Source organism: Seriola lalandi, unplaced genomic scaffold (assembly GCF_002814215.2).
Source record: "Seriola lalandi dorsalis isolate HSWRI2012SDOR001 ecotype SW California unplaced genomic scaffold, Sedor1 jcf7180002054901, whole genome shotgun sequence".
Taxonomy (NCBI): Eukaryota; Metazoa; Chordata; class Actinopteri; order Carangiformes; family Carangidae; genus Seriola; species Seriola lalandi.
In genome coordinates this window covers 1847132-1868505 of record NW_019525453.1, presented here as the reverse complement: position 1 = coordinate 1868505, position 21374 = coordinate 1847132, and the positions used below count along the sequence as shown (strand labels likewise).

General features: G+C 40.9%; 3 protein-coding genes across 3 annotated transcripts; 1 reads left to right on the top strand and 2 right to left on the bottom strand.

Annotated features, from left to right (window-relative positions):
- Positions 1-1203: 1203 nt before the first annotated feature.
- rps29 (ribosomal protein S29) lies at positions 1204-2471 on the bottom strand. Its single transcript, XM_023430275.2, has 3 exons — positions 2313-2471; positions 1694-1793; positions 1204-1306 (listed from the first exon to the last, which is right to left on the bottom strand). Exons 1-3 carry the CDS (start codon positions 2372-2374, stop codon positions 1298-1300), a joined length of 171 nt encoding a protein of 56 aa, XP_023286043.1. The 5' UTR covers positions 2375-2471; the 3' UTR covers positions 1204-1297.
- A 1345-nt stretch (positions 2472-3816) lies between these two features.
- On the top strand, positions 3817-8137 carry mgat2 (alpha-1,6-mannosyl-glycoprotein 2-beta-N-acetylglucosaminyltransferase). The gene is made up of 2 exons (XM_023430274.2): positions 3817-3966; positions 5703-8137. Exon 2 carries the CDS (start codon positions 5959-5961, stop codon positions 7363-7365), a length of 1407 nt encoding a protein of 468 aa, XP_023286042.1. The 5' UTR covers positions 3817-3966; positions 5703-5958; the 3' UTR covers positions 7366-8137.
- Positions 8138-13027: 4890 nt separating this feature from the next.
- On the bottom strand, positions 13028-20534 carry wdr20b (WD repeat domain 20b). The gene is made up of 4 exons (XM_023430304.2): positions 20252-20534; positions 16733-16915; positions 15139-16542; positions 13028-14847 (listed from the first exon to the last, which is right to left on the bottom strand). The coding sequence occupies exons 1-4, from the start codon at positions 20498-20500 to the stop codon at positions 14791-14793; spliced, it is 1893 nt and encodes a 630-aa protein (XP_023286072.1). The 5' UTR covers positions 20501-20534; the 3' UTR covers positions 13028-14790.
- Positions 20535-21374: the final 840 nt, after the last annotated feature.

Below are 21374 nucleotides of genomic sequence, written 5' to 3'. Positions count from 1 at the left end.
ACAGGGGACCTATCAGATTTCATTAATTGTGAACAAGACCAATACCCGAGCACGTTGCCAATTTTTGCATGTAAGGAGGGGCATTTTGTTTCATGTGAATGCATGCTGACTAGGAAATTAATCTTTGCAACTGCCATAGATCAATTACTCTTTACTGCAGTGCCATTTATTATGATGTAGGCGACATGCTAAATGATCAATTGGTGTACTTAATTTCTCACAAAATAGCTCAGCTAATGCCCCATTAGGGATTGCTGATAAGTTTGACTGCTTGATCTAAAAATTACAGCATCAAATTTGATCTTCCACCTGGTATATTTGGCATCCACAACTGATCTGAGAGCTGTTTCTAATACATCAAGTTTAAACAAATATTCCTTTTTCTTTTCTTACCCACCTGTCTATATTAAACCAACATTATAGTTTCCAAGGATAACCCCTACTTCTTCAGCATTATCCTCTAATTATGAAGATGCCGACATATGATACCTAAACAGTGCTGTAACCATAAAAATTAGGTGCCAGTTGCTTCTCAGTAATTGGGCAACAAAACTACTTTTAAGATGTGATGCTACACCAACAGGCCTGTAATAACTACCCTCCTTAAATAATGTTTTTGTGGAGTCTAAGTTGTTTTATTGCTCAAGGATGTTACAGGCTATATAGTTTTTTTTTTGTAACGACAGGTATCCCAGTTACATTTATATAAAAGAGGATTGAATCAACACCATAAAACAAAAATTGTGCTTTCATAAATGTATTTAGAGCATCTGGGGTTTTAGGTGGATTGTGTAATTTGAAAGTTTATGTAGCATCCAGTGTGTATCTTCCAGGTGATCAGAGTTTGAGTTTTGTGTACAATGGGTACTCCGGGCTTCATACGCTCTAAACCTTATAAAACAGTCCGCAGAACATTATGTTAGAACTAAAACATTTTCAAACCAGCTCAGAAAGAGCAATTATCTGCTATAGTTATGGTACAATTGTTGCTTCACACAAAGTTGTATACAAATATTTTAAAGCACAAATACTCCAGTCCTTTGTGTATTAAAAGTCTCTGGAAATTTGTGAGTGACAGTGGCTCACATACCAGTGTTTCAGCTAAGTGACTACATTTGTTTAAATGTGATTGTAATGCTACCTAATCATACCCAGCATCATGCCTACAAAACAATTCATGAATAAACACACAAAACAATTAACTTGGACAAAAAAACACATTTATTTGCAGTGCTGAATTATCCCATCTTGGCTGGCCTTCCAGAGATCACCACCTGAGGATGTCAGCGTAAGACATCTAGTCCAGCTGTGTGAGAATAATAATCAAGTCGTTAATTATGGTTAGAGAGACACTTTCTGCATTGTTGTTTCAATTTCTCCAGACTATTCAGTCATATTAAGTGACAACTGAACCATAAGTTCATTACTCTTAAGAAGGAGGCTGATGTCTGCAAATATGTGCTACGAAACTGCTCATTAAGAGCCAATTTTCTAGATGAGACAAACTACATTTGTTTAAAATGCAGGTTTAAACAAGTTAGAACAATATTATTGCTGAAGTTGTGTGATGTGCTTAACGAGCCTTTCCGACGCCGTCACAACAGCCGTCACCAGCCTTTACTAACGCTACGATTTGATATGAAGTCAAATATACCATGTAAACACAAATTGATAGAAAATGGATAGTATTTACCTTGACGAAGCCGATGTCTTTAGCGTACTGCCTGAAGCACTGGCGGCACATGTTGAGTCCGTATTTACGGATCAGACCGTGTCTGTTCGAGCATACCCGGCTGGAGTAAAAAGGGAAATTATTATTTTATTTTAGTTATTTACATAATAGAGCAAATATGGCTGTGGTTATCATTCACTCATTCATAGAGTACAGACGCGGTGTCCCACACAAACTTGGCGCTGGTTATCATGGGCAAGCCTTTCTCTGTGCATCACGGCTAATCTTAGCCTAGCTTAACATATACTTTGGATGTAAAACGGTCAGGCTTACAATGTTATAAGAGACAGTTTACATTAATAACCTCCTGAAATCACATGCAAATGTGTAATAAGATTTCTGCACATTAAACACGAGCAGTTTCGTTTCATGAACAGTGAGCGGCTAACTGAGCACAACTGTACCGCTGTTAAGTTAACAAGGCGCATCCATATCCTCCACCGCCATATTAGCTCACGGTCAGCTCCCATGCGGTGCAAAACTACTGATGAATTATCAACTACTGAAAGCCACAAATACGATCAAACCAGCTCGATTTAGTTCACATGTCGACATTTGACACATTAAAGGCAGGACTGACCAGGATCTGGATCCCTGACCGAATTTTCTGGGGTGACTCCAATAGAGCTGCTGATGGCCCATCTTGTCTCTTTCGCTCGAGTGTCGGAAAGGAAGAAGGAGGGCTGCGCGTGCGCCAATGAAGCATTCAACTAGGAGTGTTTCCGGTTGTGGTGTTTGTATGTTGCGCCTCCCAGTGGCGGGGGGGAACTGCAGCATGTAGCGGGACAGCCTGCAGGGGGCGTCACATACAGTTAACACCATGGGGTAAACACATACACGGAGGTGATGAGTGGAGACGTTTAAGTTCATTTATTATACTTACTGTAGCTGGAACTATATAAAATGAGTTAACGGAATAAACAAAAGGCATTTTATAAAGAGAAACTACAGGTTAAATATGAGGAACTGTGTTTTCCATACGTTCAGACCTTCATTAGGCCTAATTTGAACATGATATGACATGTTTTTGACAAATTAATTGGACAATATTTTATTTAAAAGACAACATTTTGTGCATGGGTCAACAGTTATTTTCCAAATGGATTCAATATGAGAATAGATGGGATATGATGAGTTTAATTTAATATCTAGGCCTAAAGATTTGTTGTCTGTTTTATACTCATGTACAGAACACAGTGTTGGCCCTAGTTTAATAATATAAAATAAAATTCACAAAGGGGTTAACCGACATTATTTAAAGTAGAAAATGAAAACGTTATATTAATAGAAAGTAGATGTTTGTTTAGATAGAAAAAGCAGTATATTTGTACACCTGGTGATAAATGCATGACTTATCTGTTCACATTTCTTATTTGTTTTTGTATCAACCTGAAAACAAGCTTTTTAATCAACATACTAGCTACAATTATCCAGGCAAAATCAACAATTTTAGCAATTTGTGTGTGTCATGACAGAACTTGAATAAATAGCTTTCCATTATCTGACCATAGATAAAATGTCTAAATATAAACTATATATATTGTTGTTATGAAGGATTTCATCCTTTTCAAATTTGCACCAACAAACTTTATGTGCACCAAAAGTAGCCTGAAAACTACTGCTGGGAATGAATAAGGCAACACCTGGAGCTGCTACATAGATAGTGAATAATGGAACAACCCCTAGGTCACAGCGACAGCTCCCATGGTAATTTAACTAGGGTATATATTTTCAGTCACAGCTGTAAGCCCAATTGTCAAATAAAACGGTATTAAATAAAACAATCCAGCATTTAAAATACTGATGCTCTGGTTTCCATTTTAGGGAAACAGTTGTTTGTATGTAGCCCGCAGCACTGGAAAAGCACAATGTTTAAGCAAATTCATGTTTTAGGGTGGATTTTCCATCTAAATATATAAATGTGTATATTAAGCCTTGGTATGCATTACTGAATCACTTAAAGGTATAGTAAAACTGTTCCGACCCATGTTGAGCTCAGGAAGGCTGTCATCAGCAGCGATACACGATGATATTTAGGGTGTCTCGGGTGCCCCCCGCTGGACCAGTGCATTGTGGGACAGCAGCAGGGGCAGGCAGTGGTTCCGTATTTGGGATTTCTACAGCTAGCTGATAGTTGCGTTTCCATGCATCCTGCTGGAAGGTATGGAGGAGAATGGGACCCCACCGTACTGATGTTTCTCGCTGAAAGGACCGCACGGCTTCTCCAGTGTTAGGTAACTAGTGTGAATATTGTTGTTCTGGTTCGCCATGGACGTTGTTGTTGGCGAGGTTAAGTGTGGACGGGCAGCTTGTAAGTTGCTAGCTGAAGCTAACTTACGGCTAGCATTTTTCTGGATGCTCGTTGTCATTAAAGACCGAAACTGAAACGACGACAACTGCTGTTTTCGGTCGCTTTGAGAGTATTTCACATCAGTCGGCGACACGACGACAACGGCATCTCGTATTAAAATCGATTAAAGCTGTGGCTGGCTCGGTGTGCCTGACAGCGGCCAATTCAGGACAGAAAAACTAACCGTGTTAGGCTCCAAGTGAAACATTGCATATCAGAGCAAGGAAACACGATAGATACAGACACTGGTAGAATAAAACGTTGCTGCAAATACAGTGGATTGAAACAGCTGCAGAACAAACCTTTCACTTGATGTTCACTTGAGCTGCAAATGTATGGAAAGCCCGTATAGGGACATACATATTACAAAGATATGAAACCTATAGATAAGATAGCTTTGCCATCTAATCCGCTTTTCATAAACTACTGTATTTAAAGTTTAAATTCAATATTACTGCGTTAAAGTACATGTTTACAGGTAGCATTTTTTTTCTGTTGTTTTCTTGTTGAGTTTTCCAGTAGCAACCAGGATTGTATTCATTAATATTATCAGAGACTCTAATACAGTTGGTGTCAAATGCCTATACCAGGCAGTGTTTGTGTCGCACTGTGACCATTCAGCTGAAGAGTCTCCAGAAAAAGAGGAGAATGAATGGGGTCAGAGACCACTAATTTAATAACAAAAAAGATGGAGTTTTGTTCAGCAGATCTGAGTAGAAAGAGCTAATCGATATTTACAATGCAGTTAAGGACAGTGATTTATGCAGAAGAAAATAAAGAAGTATTGAGCTATAATCAACATTGATAACTAAAGAGGGAGTATAGAGTGGTCATAGAGATATGTTTATTATTAAATTATGTTTGTGGCTTAAGTGATACTGCTTTGTAGAGACTATTGGATTGTTATGTGAAATTAAGTTAGCTATTTTAACAAATGTACTTCCAGTAAGGCTGGGTGATAACAGTTTTTCAAATTTCAACGATCTAATAATGTTATCATCCTACAAATTTCTGTTCTCCAAATTAATGACTCACAGCAAGCTATAATTAACATTAAAAAATACTTATTGTTGCACAATGTTGTGCATTACACAAACCTATGCTCTTTATATGCATAAAGTAAAAACTCCAACGTGAGAGTGAAAGTTAATTCTTGATCTCGGAGGCAATAGTTTGATTTAATATTCTTAACAGTAGGATCAGTAGTTAGCTTTACCCTGCATCTCATGGTCCTCATTTCCTAACTGAGTTTGTTTAGTTGTCATAGCGCTGGTTCATTTGTCAACATGCAACCTACATAATATATATGCTAGTATTATATATACCATGAAAAGCTATTAAGTGGACCTTGAGTTAAGATTGTTTTATCAAACTGCTGTTGAAAAATGAAGTGTCACACATATTTCACAAGTTTTTACACATGAAACGCTAGGTCTCATTTAATGTGCAAGATGGGTCATTGTCATAGACATCATTTTGATTACTTTCTATTTTATTTTGCATGTATTTGTCATACTGTGATATGCTGCCTATTTGGAAAATATTCCTCTTAACACTTTGATAATGATTTTAACCATATTGCGCGCCCTAAGTTTATTTCCTGGTTTATTTTTCATTCAGGTGGTTCATGCACACTGCAACACTGCTGCCTCCCAGCACCCGTCATGCCTTATGGAATATTCATCCACCACCAATGACATTCCAGTGGGATCCATGTTTACAGCAACAGTTCATTTTGCCAACAATTAGCCTCATTACAGCTTCTTTTTAATCAGGCTTGCTCCCTGTGCAAAGCACACCATCACAACTGCAAGCCTGTGCTTTTTTTTTCTCTACAATCAACTTTTCTCCCTTCGCAAGAGGCTGACCCCCTATCATGAGATTCCGAATCTACAAGAGGAAGGTGGTGATACTGACTCTGGTGGTTGTTATCTGTGGCCTAGCTTTCTGGAGCAGCGGAAGGCAGAAAAAGAACGACACTGGATCATTCCCCAAGGAAGTGGAGACGGTGAGGAGAAGCAGCAGCGTTAGCAGCAGCAGTAGCAGCATCAACAACCATATCCAGGTGCAAGCCACACCTGCAGTCAGCCGGGCACCTGTTCCACCTCCTATTATACAAGCAAATGACACACATCCAGAAAAAGCAAAGGATAAAGAGAAGATACCCAAGCCAGAGGTAGATAACACCACTTTAGTCTACCGTGGCATTGTTTTCCAGCTAAATTTTGACCAGACAATAAGAAATGAAGAGAAGTTTAAGGCCTCTCGACAGAAAGACGATCTGGTCGTGGTGGTTCAGGTCCATAACCGACCAGACTACCTTAAGCTATTAGTGGACAGTTTGCGGAAGGTCAGAGGTGTGGAGAGCATACTGCTGATATTCAGCCATGACTACTGGTCCCCTGAAATAAATAAAGTGGTGGCCTCTGTTGACTTCTGTCAAGTCCTTCAAATTTTCTTTCCCTTCAGCATTCAGCTGTACCCCCAGGAGTTCCCTGGAAATGACCCCAGGGACTGCCCAAGAGACATTCCCAAAAAAGACGCCTTAAAGCTGGGATGCATCAACGCAGAGTACCCCGACTCATTTGGCCACTACCGCGAGGCCAAGTTCTCCCAGACCAAGCACCACTGGTGGTGGAAGCTGCACTTTGTATGGGACAGGGTCCGGGTCCTGAAGGACCATAAGGGTCTGGTCCTGCTGATCGAAGAGGACCACTACTTGTCTCCGGACTTTATCCATCTCTTAAAGCTGATGTCAGCTCTGAAAAGGGAGCAGTGCACAGACTGTGACATCCTCTCACTGGGGAGCTACAGCCACATTGGCTACTCCAGCAAAGCAAATAAGGTAGAGGTGAAGGCCTGGAAGTCAACCGAGCACAACATGGGGATGGCTCTGAGTAGAGAGACGTACCAGAAGCTGATTCAGTGCACTGACACGTTCTGCACTTATGACGACTACAACTGGGACTGGTCCTTACAACACCTGACTGTATCCTGCCTGCCCTCCTACTGGAAAGTCATGGTGAGTGAGGCGCCACGGATTTTCCACGCCGGAGACTGTGGCATGCACCACAAGAAGGCTTCTTGCATGCCAATCAGCCAGAAAACCAAGATAGAAAACATCCTACAGAGCAGCGGGAACCAGCTGTTCCCAAAGAACCTCCTGATAGCAAAGAGACTGCCAGCCAATGGGGTTGGAGGGGTGGCCCCCCATGTGAAAAATGGGGGCTGGGGAGATATCAGGGACCATGAACTCTGCAAGAGTTATGTTCGATTACAGTGACCTTAATTGCTACTATTATATATTATTGTCTCTTTTGCATCCTCTATAAAGAAAAAAGCCTTTTAAAGTAAATCTTTATGGACTATTCTTCATATTGCCTGTTTTATTGGACTGTTCCAAATAAAGACGAATGTTGGATTTTTGGCTTCTTTAACAGAAATATGTCTTTACATTGAATTATTCAAGTGATTTCTGGCAAGTCTACTTTGTTTTGTAAGTTGTAATTAACAATAATATACTAAACAATATATTGTTGTGTTTTATCTAACAAGGCTTTCAGATTAAAATATGTGTGGTTACTTTTAAGTTACCAAAAATGTAGAACATCTCTAAATCGTGGTAAATTGGAAAGAGCAGGCAAGTGCTCATCGGGGCAGTCATAAATTTGGTGAATCTGTGGACTTTGCAATCCCACTGTGCATGCATAATTAATTTGAAGTTATTTATACCACATAAATTTGCTGAGATCAAAAGAGATCCTTTGAGACACCTTGTTCCATTTAAATAATCTCCCACTTAGCTGATCTTCAACAGGTTTCGAGAGCACACCAAGAGTCTTGTTACTCCTGTGACTGCAGAATGGTGCACAGCATTGATAAGCATACCAGTGACACTGATATGATAGGGCACATGAACGAAATGAGTGTTTCTCATCAAGCATGTTTCACAGAGGACGTATATGATGAGTGAAGGGCATGTGTTTTATTTTGTTGCATCGCATCACTGTCAAGCTTAATATTTCACATATAAAATGCCTATACAGGCCACTGTATCTTTGTGCAGAGATTTTGATTTCACAGATAAATGCACACAATGCACCTGGAGAGATCCCAAGACACTGGTGCAACTCTCGTTCGTGTTGTTGCTATTGAATATGCATTTACATTTTAAGTGCTTAGACCACAGCTCTGTATCGATGGTTTCCGCTAAGGCCCAAGCTTGGTGGCTGCATTGATTCCCCCCCCCCCCCCCCCCGGCAAAGTTTAACAATTGGTTCTGCACACCGTTCAGAATCCTGAATAACTGCAAAGTTATCGCTGACTGGACTCCCCATACAGTTCACATTAAGTACATCCTCTGGCAGACTGCTTGAGGCCTCTCTTAGACTCTGCTCCCAACATAAAATTCCTAAACATTGCATGAATTAAATATTACATGCTTAATGTAAGACATATATCCTCAGCATAGTTGTTCACTAAGACAAATGTAAAGACTGAGTTGCATTGATGAAGCTTTACAAAGCTTCCTCTATGACAAACAGAATCTCTGCAGGGTAAGAAGCCCCGTTTTGTTTCCTATTTGTGAACTTTACTTCCTAATGCAGTGTGAAGACATGTGATGCTGGGAATGATGTGCTGAGGTCATGTGACTTGCAAATTGTGCAGCTGCTCCCATGGTGGAGGCCCAGTAATTGGGCCCGCACCTCAAGGGACACGGCTTAGAATAGAATTGAGAATAGGAGGACGTGGCATTGTGCTCTTGATTCTTGGTGACTAATGGTTAACCGATGCTGGAGCCTTTGGAACTGTAATGTGCTGTTGCCACTGGAAGCTCTCTACTTAGTTTAATATTTGAGGGCAAAAATGAACAGGAAAAACATACAGAAGTTGTGTGTGACATCTTTTCTAGGGCCAGTTATATGTAATGTCCATTAATCAGTAAACCTTCAGCTTTAGAGCACATTTTTACGCTGAAGCAATCATAAACATCGGGGCAGATTGACCAGTGAAACAGATAAAGCAATTAAAATTGAAGCAGTAAATCACAAATTCAGTGTCAGTAATAAAGTCAGTATAAGACAAAGAAATATAGGCACTATTTTAATCTAACAGCCATGCTGAACAAAGCTCAATGAAAACATAAGCTACTGTGTGTTATAATTTAAATGCAATAATTGACTTGTGATGTGCCACAAGTCTACTTCTCTGAATGAATTATTTTAAATGTTGATTTTCCAGCCTGCCTTTCTTTCCAGCACACAGACCTGGAATAATGAGCTACTGGAGCATGCAGTCAAAATAAATTTTTAATTGGGAGTAAATTCTGAAGCATGACTTGGCAGTTACTTCAGTATTTTGAATTTTTCAGACCATAAGTGGAGATACAAAGATGGCTTGATTACATAATAAAATACACAACAGCTGCTTCAACATTTTTCCAACAACCTGGACATGACTTTAACTTCATGTTAGCAGCTTCAATTTTTTAATATTATAAATGGCTACATGTAATTTGAAAATTGTCGCTCGTAGCGATGAACCCACAGAGAATTATCACATAACTCAGTGCTTCCCTTCAGCTCTATGGGACATTTAAATACCTTGTTTAGGTTTTTTGTCCTGCAGCTTGCTTTGGTTCACTCCCTCTAGCTTCCTGTAGACAGAAGACAGACATAGTGTAACAACAATGGTGCATTTAGCAGCTACAGACTATGATATTTTGTTCAGGAATGGACACCAAAAACAGAGTTAAAAGGAGAGGGAATATTGGACTTAGGTGGCCAGAAACATGACTTCAAAACAAACAAGTTCGCAATATCAACTTAAATGTCAGTGTTTAATTCACAGCTTGCCATCAAGCAGCTAAAAAAAACATAGAAAAAAAAAACCCTGATTGTGTGTTTTAAGAGTGTCAGTTTGGTCATTCGTTTATTCGCAGCACCCAGGTTAGCAGTAGGTTCCAGACATCTGTGCACCCTAACACCCAGGTACCTATTTTTATCCTTTCCAAAAGACCAGACACACGAGTGGTTATCTATCTACAAAGTGCTGAGTAGAGAATTACCTATACATTGTTATCCGAGCTTCCCAGTTTTCTAATACATCAAATTTAAAGGAGCTTGAATTTCAGTGTTCGATTTAATTTAACATGATAGTTATTATTGCTACTTGCTAAATAGAAGTCATTTCTTTATTTCTGTTCTCACAATGGCCTAAATCAATATCCCTGTGGAAGTTTTGATGGAAAAAACTAGGCTCATTTTTAATTATTTCTGTAATCTGACTAGTGCTATTTGTTCAGAGGACATCCATCACTGACATAACTAAAAAGTGTCTTGTCATTTTACAAACATAATTTCATGTATTCATTTTCCCTGTTCATTATCTTAAACTGTCAAGGTTTTGCAACACATCGAATGCTGTTCATTCTTCAGGCTTATAGCTCTGAGAGAAGATATTAATCATTCATAGCCGCCTGCACACATTGCTAGGTAAACAAAACTCTGGGTCAATATGTGGAGGCATGCAGGTGAGGGAGCTGCATCACACTGAGAAGATGAGCAAAGCAGGACCCCACAGAACCAATGGGACTCTCTTTCAATCTATTGAATTCCTATAAAGTGGGACCTATTTCCCTGAAGATGCAAGATAAATGTAGCTGTTCCAAGCTCTTAGCGTATGCCACAGTGTTTTGATTGCTATTCAAATGGCTGCTGAGATGAAAGCGCGGTTGCTTCGGTTTGTAAAATGAATAAATGTGGTTGAAAAGAATGTAGTTTAGAGAGCAGCATAAGAGCATAGGTACTGCATTATAGTCAGTGTCACGTTTTCATGTAAGACATCTCTCAAAGCCAATCCTGACTGATATCTGCTCAACATGGATGTGAGCGGCCCAGGGCAGATCAGTCAGAGCCCGTCATGTGGTGAGTGACACCCTGACAGGATGATCGGTGCCTCTCCAACCCGCTGATCACACTTCCCACCCCTTCCCTCACACTGATGCCACAGGCTGCTGGTTTAATGGCTCTGAGTGCTCGTGTTTCCTCTAAAAGTGACTCATAAATTATGGAAGAGCAATTTTATTCCCCACTTGGAGAAGAAAAGTATATATGAAGTAAGTAGGGTGAAGTAGAATACATTTGTATACGAAAGGAGGGTGAGAGACAACAGGATATACATATATAGACAATGTTTTCCCTGTTTGATCAAGTGATAGCTGTTATCAAATGCAAGATCACTTAATGGTTATGAGGCATTCCCAAGCTCTCATTTGTCTGAACAACACTGCCCCCTACTGGTCATCTGGAGAACTAACACGCCCTTTACTGGTAAATAGAGTACAACTAGGAGACACATTTATGTGGGATGGAGTGACAGCAAACAAAGTCAGAATCTAGATCAAATGGCTGTTCCTGCTCAGTTTAGTATCATGTGAATAATATATTAGATTTTGTCCTTGAAGTTCAATAGGACCTCATGAATTTATAACAGCTTTGATAATGAAAATAAGTTCCATGACTTGTTATTGGCCTAGATTGCAGATGGAGCATATAACCCCCAGATATATTTGCACTAGATCAACATCTATGAGTGTGTGTTGCATACCGCTGTAGATAGAATATAGCTAGCTTTAATAGCTCATGCATATCATACACCCCACAAGTGTTTCCATTTATTGTCCCTCATTGGACCTCTGCACGGGTTTGTCCAAATAACACCTTTACATTTTCTTTATTATTATTAATGTATGGCTGCAGGGTCTTTATGGACTTTGGTTTAATGCCTCATGTAACTTCCAGCATGGAGTGGAGGTCTAATTAGCCGATAACTGAAAACACCTGTGTGGCAGGGTCTTCAATAACTTTGCAAACGCCTCTTGATGAAGAAAAAAAACAACATAAAGCAATGACACATGAATGTGGTTATCCTAGTGACTTATTTACCTGGACCAACACAAGCTCAAACGGACAGACTGACTCAGGACTATCAAATTGTGATATACATGTACATCCAGTTCTTACTGATGATCTTTCATGTTCATACATACTGTCACCTGCTCCCTTGGGGATATTCCCAGGGTGCCCCTGGGCAGACAGCATCTCTTCATATCCTGTGTGAACTAATTACTGAAGTTCAGCTGCAGGTTTTCCACCAACAACAACACTTGAGAATTCTGCTTCATGTGCTAAATGCCACTGAAAGAGATGCGATGACAAGAGACGACAGAGACCTTAAACGACACAAAACGTCTTCAAAGAGATGCAAAATGACCACAAAAAACAAGAACAGCAAATAACAAAAAGTCACCAAAAGAAAACACACACACACACACAAATGATACAGAGAGAATCACCCCAAGGATACAAAATTACCACAGACACAAAACATTGCTTTGTCTGCATCCAGGGGCCCGTTGTCTCATAATCCATCTATGCATATTGTAGAATGTAGTATGCACAGTGCGCTTGGAAGCATTGTAACTGGGTGGATCAGCAGTAAGGATGTAGTTTCCAAGCCCATAATTCCTTGTAATGATCATGTAAAAGCATGACCTGGCAGGGCAGTGATATCTTGAATTTATATCAGTCAATTTTTTTTCTGTCATGTCTCATGTGAGGCCTTTCCACTTACTCGTGAAATCAAATTACAGGTCAATTGTTCTGATGTCAGCATTCGGCGGCTGTGCTAAACGCTAATGGAAGTACCAACCTAATGTGACTATCAGTGGAGTGATAGGAGTCCCTATCTGGGTGTCACTACCTACAGTAGTAATTTCATGTTGTGTGTTGAGCCTGAATCGCACCCTCTGTGGAGGGAACCACAACGGTATATTTCCGAACTACGAAAAATCCCAATCACAATATGTTACATGCAGACCTGTAGCGATTCATGTGGCGAGTACTGAAAAGACACTTGAAAAATTAACACAAATGGAACATAAGGTCTGTCAAAGCTGTTTTAATAGGCGTCACATGGAGGAAAAGGCTCCCACTGTTAAAATCCTCACTCTCTTCCTTTGTGGGTGCTTGAAAAACACCCGCACCTCAAGCACGCACACCACCATCAAGTGCTGACATTAGTCAGTTGGTATTCAACACAGTGTCAAATGTTTGTTCACAAGTTCGGCATCAGTTCAGTGATTATTACTCACAATAACAGGAGTCACAGATTTCAGCCCTGTCTGCAGAACATAAGTCGTCAGTCTTATTTGTTAGTTAAAGTGAAATGACACGCATGTTGATGGATGGGACTAGTGCTAACGAGGGGAACTATGCCAGCGTTAGTCTTCCTGTGGTTTACCTGAGCTCGGAGAGATGGCTGAATTAGACCGCTGCATCTGCGCCTACCTGCCTATGGTGTAAAAGGAATCTGCAGCGACAGGCTAGCTAGCATTCAGCACTACCTGTTAGATAAGAGGACTTCATAGATCTCCTATACCAAACGTTTCATTAATAAAAAATACACCTGAATTCTCTTTATGTACAACAGAAAAGAAACATTTTTCACCTGCATATTCAAGATTCATTTTAATATTAGGTATAGATTTTCTGTATTAGAAATATCACTATTTTCCGAAATGAGGATCTTTCAACTAATGTAATAATGATCATTTCACCCATAAATCATTGAAGTACAATATTTACATATAATACAGAGCCCATTTAATCTGAAACAATATTAAAATAAATGTTCAATAGATACAAAGGTTTTTAATTCTATTTATATTTCAACCTTGTCAAGGAGTCCTTACACACTCCAAAAATGTAAAGCCATTCTCCTGTAACAAACTATTAAGTGCAAACAATTTTTTCCATATAAAAAACTATGATTGCAGCGTCCAGCGTTGAGACAGTAGGCAATAACACGCCATTCCCCAAGTGCTTCCAAAGCGGTCTTCAAAATATTTCGATTTGTGTTCCACCGTCATGAATTCAAAATGGGAAAAACAAGAAAACAAGAATGAAAGGAAATCTGTGCAAAATTCACTTTTAAGTGTGACACCTCTGATTGAAATATTTGTAAAGGAAGTAAAAAGCTCCAGTCTCTTTTGAGCAGGTGTTTAAGGAATGTGGCTGCACAAGGGATCGCCCAGGAGGTGAAAAAGAAAAATTAAAAAAGAAAAAGAAAAAAAAAAAAGATAGTCTTGGCATTGGGGATATGCTGCTGCTCTAAAAACAATCCCTCATCTTATTCCCTTTTTTCTGTGAATATATTAGAAGAAACAGAATATAGAAAATATGACCGAATCAAACCCACACAAAAGGATAGGTTGAGGCATTACCACAATGCTTACACCGTGTCTAGTCTTTGAAGAACTACAGGCACAAAGGATTGGGTACAACAGTTTGTTATTTTCAGACTAGACGTTACTTGATATGACCATGGATGTAACAGTGAGCCAGTCAACCCTTCCCATAAACCTCCTGGATGATTTAAAGCTTGCCCTCTTACTTCCAGTAGCACCCTTTTTCACCCCCAGACAAAAGGGGTCAAGTCTCTAACCCTAGCTTGGCCAACGTCGCTTATCTAAACATGAGTAGTAACACAAAAGCGAGCATTCTGGGTGGTTGTAGTGATGAGAATGAAGGTGACACTGGAGGTCATGTGGTGTGTGACAGTGTGTGAAGAAGCGCTGCAGGGCCTTGGCCTTGGTCATCCCCGTCTCTGTTGCATGGAGCTGTCATTAGCAGCACCAGCACTGGGGCTATACTACTGTTCCACTGGGGGAGTTGGCTGGGTTGTTTTGAGATGATAGCAATCCCTGTGGAGAGACAGATAACACACATTGATAACAAACAACAGTGTAATGTGAATGTAATAAAAGAGGCAGAATAGTGAGGCCATGAGGTTTACTGTCGGAAAAAGATGTGCTAGTACTGTAATCATCTAAATGCTGAGGGTTTAGTATAAATCTGGAATGAAATAACCAAAACCCTTGGCTGCACACAGTGGATTTAACAGCTTCTGGATGCAGCGAGAAAATGGCTGTGCTAGAAGCAATGTGAGTTAAGAGGTGTCACATGACAGTATCCTCGAAAGGCCTGTCACTCACCACTTTCCCAGGCCTAGCCCATGTGCAAACGAAACCCTCCTGACAGGCTGTTACCAGACAGTCCTCAAGGAAGATTAACACAGTGAGTCTCTCGTGAGCAATCTTCTTGCACACCAGCGGCTCCAGCAGTGGCACTTCATCCATGCGTGGGCAGAGCGTAGTGCCCAGAGTCTTAGCCGCGTCAGCTTTTGCCGTCCGTGATGAGCTAAGCTGGTTGAGCTTGTCACTGCTCTTGCTGCTAATGTGACCCATGCTGTGGTTTCGTTTGTGGTCCTTCTCGTGGCGCTCCTTGCGTGAGTCGTGTAACGACAGCGTTGCAAATTTGCTGACGCCGGTCGCAATGAAAGCACTATCAATGATACTGTTGCCCTTGGTGGAGCTGCTGTTGCCTGTGTGGCTGTTGGGGGTGCTGCCCCCTGCTGGGTTGGAGGAGTGTGGCAAGCTATTGGACCGGGGCAGGGTGCTGGGGAGGGAGTTGGTTGGGTTACCACTGGAGCTACTATTGCTCACATTGTCTTTTCCATTGGTGCCACTGGGATTAGTGGTGGTGGTGGTGGTGGTGGTGGATACAGTAGTAGTAGTAGTTTGTCCAGTAGCTGGAGGGCTTGTGGCACTCATAACATTAGTGTGAGTCCTAGTGCGGGACAATGGGAGGTGAGGGAAGAGAATGTCCTCTGTAAGGTCCCACAGACACAGTTGAGTATCTTGGCCCACTGAGCCAAATCTGTAGGTCACACTAACAGGCCTACTGTCTGTAGAGTTCCTCTTAGACAGCCGAGAATGAGCGCTGTTAGCTCTCTCTCTGCCCGCACCAAAGTGAATCTGCTCATGGAAGTCCTCATCACTACCGCTGAACTCAGCAGGGGGGTCACCATCCTCCACACTGGTAGTACAGTGGTCAAATGCCACCACACTTACCCACGATTTGTGACCATGCCCCCGTGCTATCACTCTGCAGTCTGAAAAGGACCACACCGTCACCAGGTCGTCCTCCCCTCCTGCCACAATATATCGTCCGTCTGGGCTCCAGCACACACACAGTAAGCCACCAAAGTAGCTCTTCATTGTCCCATGGAGTTCTGCAGCGTCAAAGCCAAATACCCGCAGGAAGCCATCCTGGCTTGCACAAGCCAGAAACTTGCCATCAGGGGAGAAAGCAAACTCATTAAGCGACCCTTCACCCACTGTCCAGCGTAGTAACGGGTTACGAGCTGACTTGCTCTTGCAGGTATGCACAGCATAGTTTTCACCCTGTTTAAGGAGCTGGTAGTGAGGTGCTGTGGTGCCACAGGTGTTTTCCACGTTGTACAAGTACATACTGCCACTTGAGTGAGCCACCAGGAACAGGCTCTCTGAACCAGGAACCCATCGTACGCACGTTACTCTTGACTTGTCTATAAGTCTCTGGGGGGAGATGGACAAACAAACAGAGCGGAAAAAAAGAGAGAGAGACTGGTCAGCTAATTACTCCATCACAGTAATAAAAGTGGTTTTGGTCTAACCAAAACGTAATGCAAGTATGATTAAATACTACATAAGAAAAACAAGTTATCTCTGGTAGCATGTCTTCAAAACAATGCAAACTGAAACCCACCTCTTCATTGAAGAGTTTGCTGGTTTCCTTCTTTATTGGGTCTATGAGCTGCACCTGGCCTGCTGAGAAGCCCACCAACAGGGAGACACTCTCTGCTGTAGCTGTGAGTGGGTTGAAATCATGACATGTGGGCTGCGTTCCTTTGTATATCCTCTTGTCTATGGGCTTACTAAGATCAGCAGCCTAGAACAGGAACAAATACACACAGATGAGTACATTTTGAAACATTAAAGTAATTTTTGATTTGTAGCAACAGCCATAAAAAAAAAAAAAAAAAAAATCATCCTAATTGCAATTGCTCCTCCAAGGTCACCTCTAATACTTTACTCCACACTTACAGTATGTTTGCCTCACAGCTTTTCTCCGAAGACGGACACATTTCAGTCACAGTAAAGAATTCAAAAGAACAACTAGAAATTACATTAGTGTCCCCCACACTGATTTATTTGTGGTGGCCTGCCACAATATCAACACTGACGGCCACATATTGATTTTTTATCTTATTACTATAACTACACATTTTTCAATGAAGAGCTGTGCTCAGCAGATCAATTGACTCAGCCCCTCCTTGCCCCCACTCTGCTCTCTCTCGCCAACACATAGAAAAAGAGACCTGTCTGTCATAGTCGGGCTGGCCATCGGGAGTACAGGAAGAAATCCTGCCTCATTGGCGGGCCTGTGCACCGTCAGCCAATTGGTGGGCTCACTGGCCACTCACAATATATAATCATCTTAAATAACCTTCACTGACTTGGTGAGGTTTGCTTGACGCAATGTGAAGCAATGGAGCTGTCTATATTGTTCACGAATTTATTTGTCACAAAGTACTTGGCAATTAAAACATTTGTAGTGGAGCACCATATATACTGTATTACCTAATAATTAATTTAAGAGCCAGTCAAATAATGTAGTTACTGCAAAGTTTATGTCTTCCAACAACAGGTGGCTGAGGATACATGCAGTTATCAAAGGCAAACAAAAGGATTTGATCTATTTTCTAATTTCATTTGACAAAAATGTTTTACCTCTTGAGCTTGTACCCTCAATGAAAAAGTCAGAGCAGAACAGCCAACCCTGTAGGAATGTATTTAGCACTGGACCAATGCAAATTTGATTTGTTTGTGCATTAAAAGCAGTCAGAGAAAAATCTTATGGGGTTTAACTTTAAAAGGTGTCAGCGTTGTCAAAGTGAGACTGCTATAAATAAAATAAGGATGTTTTGCACACATGGACATTTCACACACAGTGAAGACACAAAGTGCTACAAGTTTGACTTATTGGCTATCAAAGTATTTTACACAATCTTCAGACTTAATTAAGAAAAATCCTTCCTTAACAGTGTCCTAACCACAAGCAAGACTGCTCAAAGACTCATCTTAAGAGTGAGTTGTATAAGAAACCCAAGACTTGCTCAGTCTAGATCGTGTTTTTTTTTCTTCTATGTCTACTTTGGTTAGAAAATGAATGGCATACTGCCAGAGAACTTCAGCTGCTCAATGAAAATCCTCACAGCAGTAATTAAATCACAGTAATTAGAACACAAGCTGGGTCCTGACTACTGGCTGTATGTACAACAGTTATATTCTGTATGTCATCTCAGTGGAGGGAATTATTTTCTAATATTAGAATTAGAGGTAAGAACTCTAAAAACTTACATCACACTTTCACTCTCATTCCCCCCAATTAGTCAGTTAATTGGCTGATTAGTTCAGCACTTCCTCAGCACTTTCTGCTAGGATGCGCACATAGGTTTTTTTTTTTTGTTTATCCAGTGTTTGTATGGGGTGGCTCAAGTAAAAAGAGTTTTCCTTTAATCACAGCGCTGGCGGTTCAACCCCCTAGCTCAGGGGTCAGTTCTAAGTTTGGCTAAGCTTGAAATAAAGCATTGCTGAAAAAAAAAAAAAAAAAAACCTTCTAACGTGTGCTATTATTTCATAAGTAAAAATCACTAAAGAGGAAGTGATTCTGTGGATAACTGTTGTTGCCACTGACAGAGGTCTATTTTAGCACCAGGCGCTGTGCACCAAGTACAGTTCAGCCCACAGCCTGATGCGTGGCTGCTTGTGTTTGTTATTCAGTCTCAACATGGATAAAATCATAAGCATTCTTCAGGTGAGGTCAGATTATAGCTAAATGTGGGACTGTCAGTCTGATATTGTATCATTAAAAAAAAAAATCATATGATCAAAATAGTCTGGAAGCCCAGATATTAATGCCGGTGGGCCAGTTTTGGCCCACGGGCCGTCAGTTGCCGATCACTGCCCTAGCTCCTCTCTCCTAGCTCCTCTTGTTGACAACCCTAAATTAATCCTGATGGTTAGGCCAGTGCCTTGCGTGTGTGTGTGCGTGTGCGTGTGTGTGTGTGTGTGTATGTGTGAAAAATGAATAACTAGCTGTCAAGTGTTTTATCCATGCAGTTCATACTGCCTGCTCCCAAAACTAATTGTGTTTGAGAGATGCTGATCTTAAGGCAGTTCGAACTGTATACCAGAGGATATTCCTATTCCTATAAGATAACAATATAAACAGACTCGTATAAGGTAACATAAAACAAAACTAAAACCACAATCGGGTAATCATTGGCAGCATTCAAATCTATAATGGACACCAACACTGCTTTTTAAAGCTGATATTTGCTTGTGTCAACTGGTGCATATTTTCATTGAATATGAGTATTTCACACAAAAGTACTCTAACTCTGTTTGATTCCAGGTCTACAGAAAAAGACATGTAAGATCATTGCTCATTACTTCAGTGGTTTCTACTATTCTGTGAGATTGTAACTCAAAGAATAGCAGTCTCTCCCCTCTCCCCCTCCTGGGCTTCTATATTCTGTGACTGCTTCAGGGATAACCACATCATCATCAGCATGATCACCACTGCCATTGTCACCACTCCTGCTAAACAAGACCTAACGTGGCTTGCTGCAATGACATCACCACTGTGTACAAACCACATAGTGGTTCACATTGCATCACATCCAAACCCTGACAGTAGAGTATACACACAATTACATTACGAATAGCAAACACTCCCCACTTCCACACCAACAGCCCACACTGTGAACACTTCTGAAACAGGAACACTGAAGTTGACACTCCTGGTGAGCACTGTTGACAACTTGACACTCGTATAGCCTAGAGGTTTACCATGCAAAGACCGAGGATAAACAAACGCATCCTAAGACATGACACAACAAGCCTTTTCACACGTTAGCTGGTTCGCTGGAAAATATCATGTCACAGCTTGTCAGAGACTGAGAACTCAAAAAACTGGAGGATTTTGAAGCGCACACGTCCCATAGAGACAAAAACAACAACTGTGGCGATGTTAGCTAAGAATGCTAATTAGCTCCTAACTTAGCTAGGTCTGCTACATGGCCTTGTCTTGACAATCTGCGCACTTCAATGACAGAAGCTAAGAGAGTTGACAGCCTGGGTGCGACACGTTTCAAGACGCCAAATCAATGAGCTACTCCTGTACAGCACGGGCTTCGTCGCTCCAGTCGATATTGTTTACCTTTCTCACGCCTTTGTAGATATAAAAGTACAGTTCCCGGCCCACATTGAAACAGATCCTGTCGCCGTTGCCAGACTGGTCGTTTACATTGACGAAGGAGACCTTGACGGGATTGGAGCCCTGCGAGTTGAAAGGCACCCTGTTTGGGCGGCTGTATTCGGAGTGAGTGAGGAGTTTGTAGACGCCTTCTCGTGTGGTGAATTGAGTTTTAATTTCGTTCATCTCCTTCCCTCCTCCCTCCGCCGCCATCTTGGAAATTGGCGTTCATCCTTGTCCGAGTCCCGGATGTTACAGACAGCGCATGCGTCGGACTGTTCAAGTCCGGCAGCCATGCGTACAGAGAAATATAAAGTCATGTGAGACAAAACTAGAATAACAGAGTACGAGTGGTGAAACTGTTCAATCACCGCTCCGAACATACGGGAAATTTATAATGAATTTACCTGAAAGACAAAATGCACCCATTTGATGATGTTGCTTACTAAGAAAAAAATGAAATAATGATAGAATAACATGCAGAATGTTTACTCTGTTACCAACACAGAAAATAAATGATACAATTGAATTAAAGGGCCATATAAAATCACAATTATGTATAAAATAGAGCAATATGTTGCTACTATAATCATAGGCCAAGCAACACTGATGTTGAATATGTTAAGAATTGTACCTATTTTTATTTACCCTAAAAAAAACCTGCAAAAATGAAAATGAGCAAAATACAGAGAACCACTCGTCCTCTTAGTAAACTATAGCTAAATAAAATTATGTGGACACAAGATACAAGGTTTTCATTGACAGAACCTAAGCTGCATTTGAAACCCCATGAACTTTGATGTAACCAAGTTACTCAAATAAGAGCCATCCCAGGATATAGTCGAGAACGCCACATCTATTTCTAAATTCCAGGAATATCTATTTGTGTATTTGTGTTGCCACAAGCATGGACTCACCATCTTAATCTAGCAAGCTATTTAAACTATGAGGAATCAGGCTGTCAGAAAATATCATCTTACAGTGATTGCGACAGTTTTCCATGTTTCTCAACATGGACAGTCAGCTTCTAGTAGTGTCTGCTATCAACTGGAAAGATTTGGATTATGTAACAGATGAAGCAAGTGTA

Coding starts and splice junctions, on each gene's coding strand:
- mgat2 (XM_023430274.2), top strand. CDS start 5,959: ATGAGATTCCGAATCTACAAGAGGAAGGTGGTGATACTGACTCTGGTG.
- wdr20b (XM_023430304.2), bottom strand. CDS start 20,500: ATGGCGGCGGAGGGAGGAGGGAAGGAGATGAACGAAATTAAAACTCAA. Junction 16,543..16,732: donor GCAAACTCTTCAATGAAGAG/GTGGGTTTCAGT, acceptor ATCTCCCCCCAG/AGACTTATAGACAAGTCAAG. Junction 14,848..15,138: donor GGGCTAGGCCTGGGAAAGTG/GTGAGTGACAGG, acceptor GTCTCTCCACAG/GGATTGCTATCATCTCAAAA.
- rps29 (XM_023430275.2), bottom strand. CDS start 2,374: ATGGGCCATCAGCAGCTCTATTGGAGTCACCCCAGAAAATTCGGTCAG. Junction 1,794..2,312: donor GGTCAGGGATCCAGATCCTG/GTCAGTCCTGCC, acceptor TTTTTACTCCAG/CCGGGTATGCTCGAACAGAC.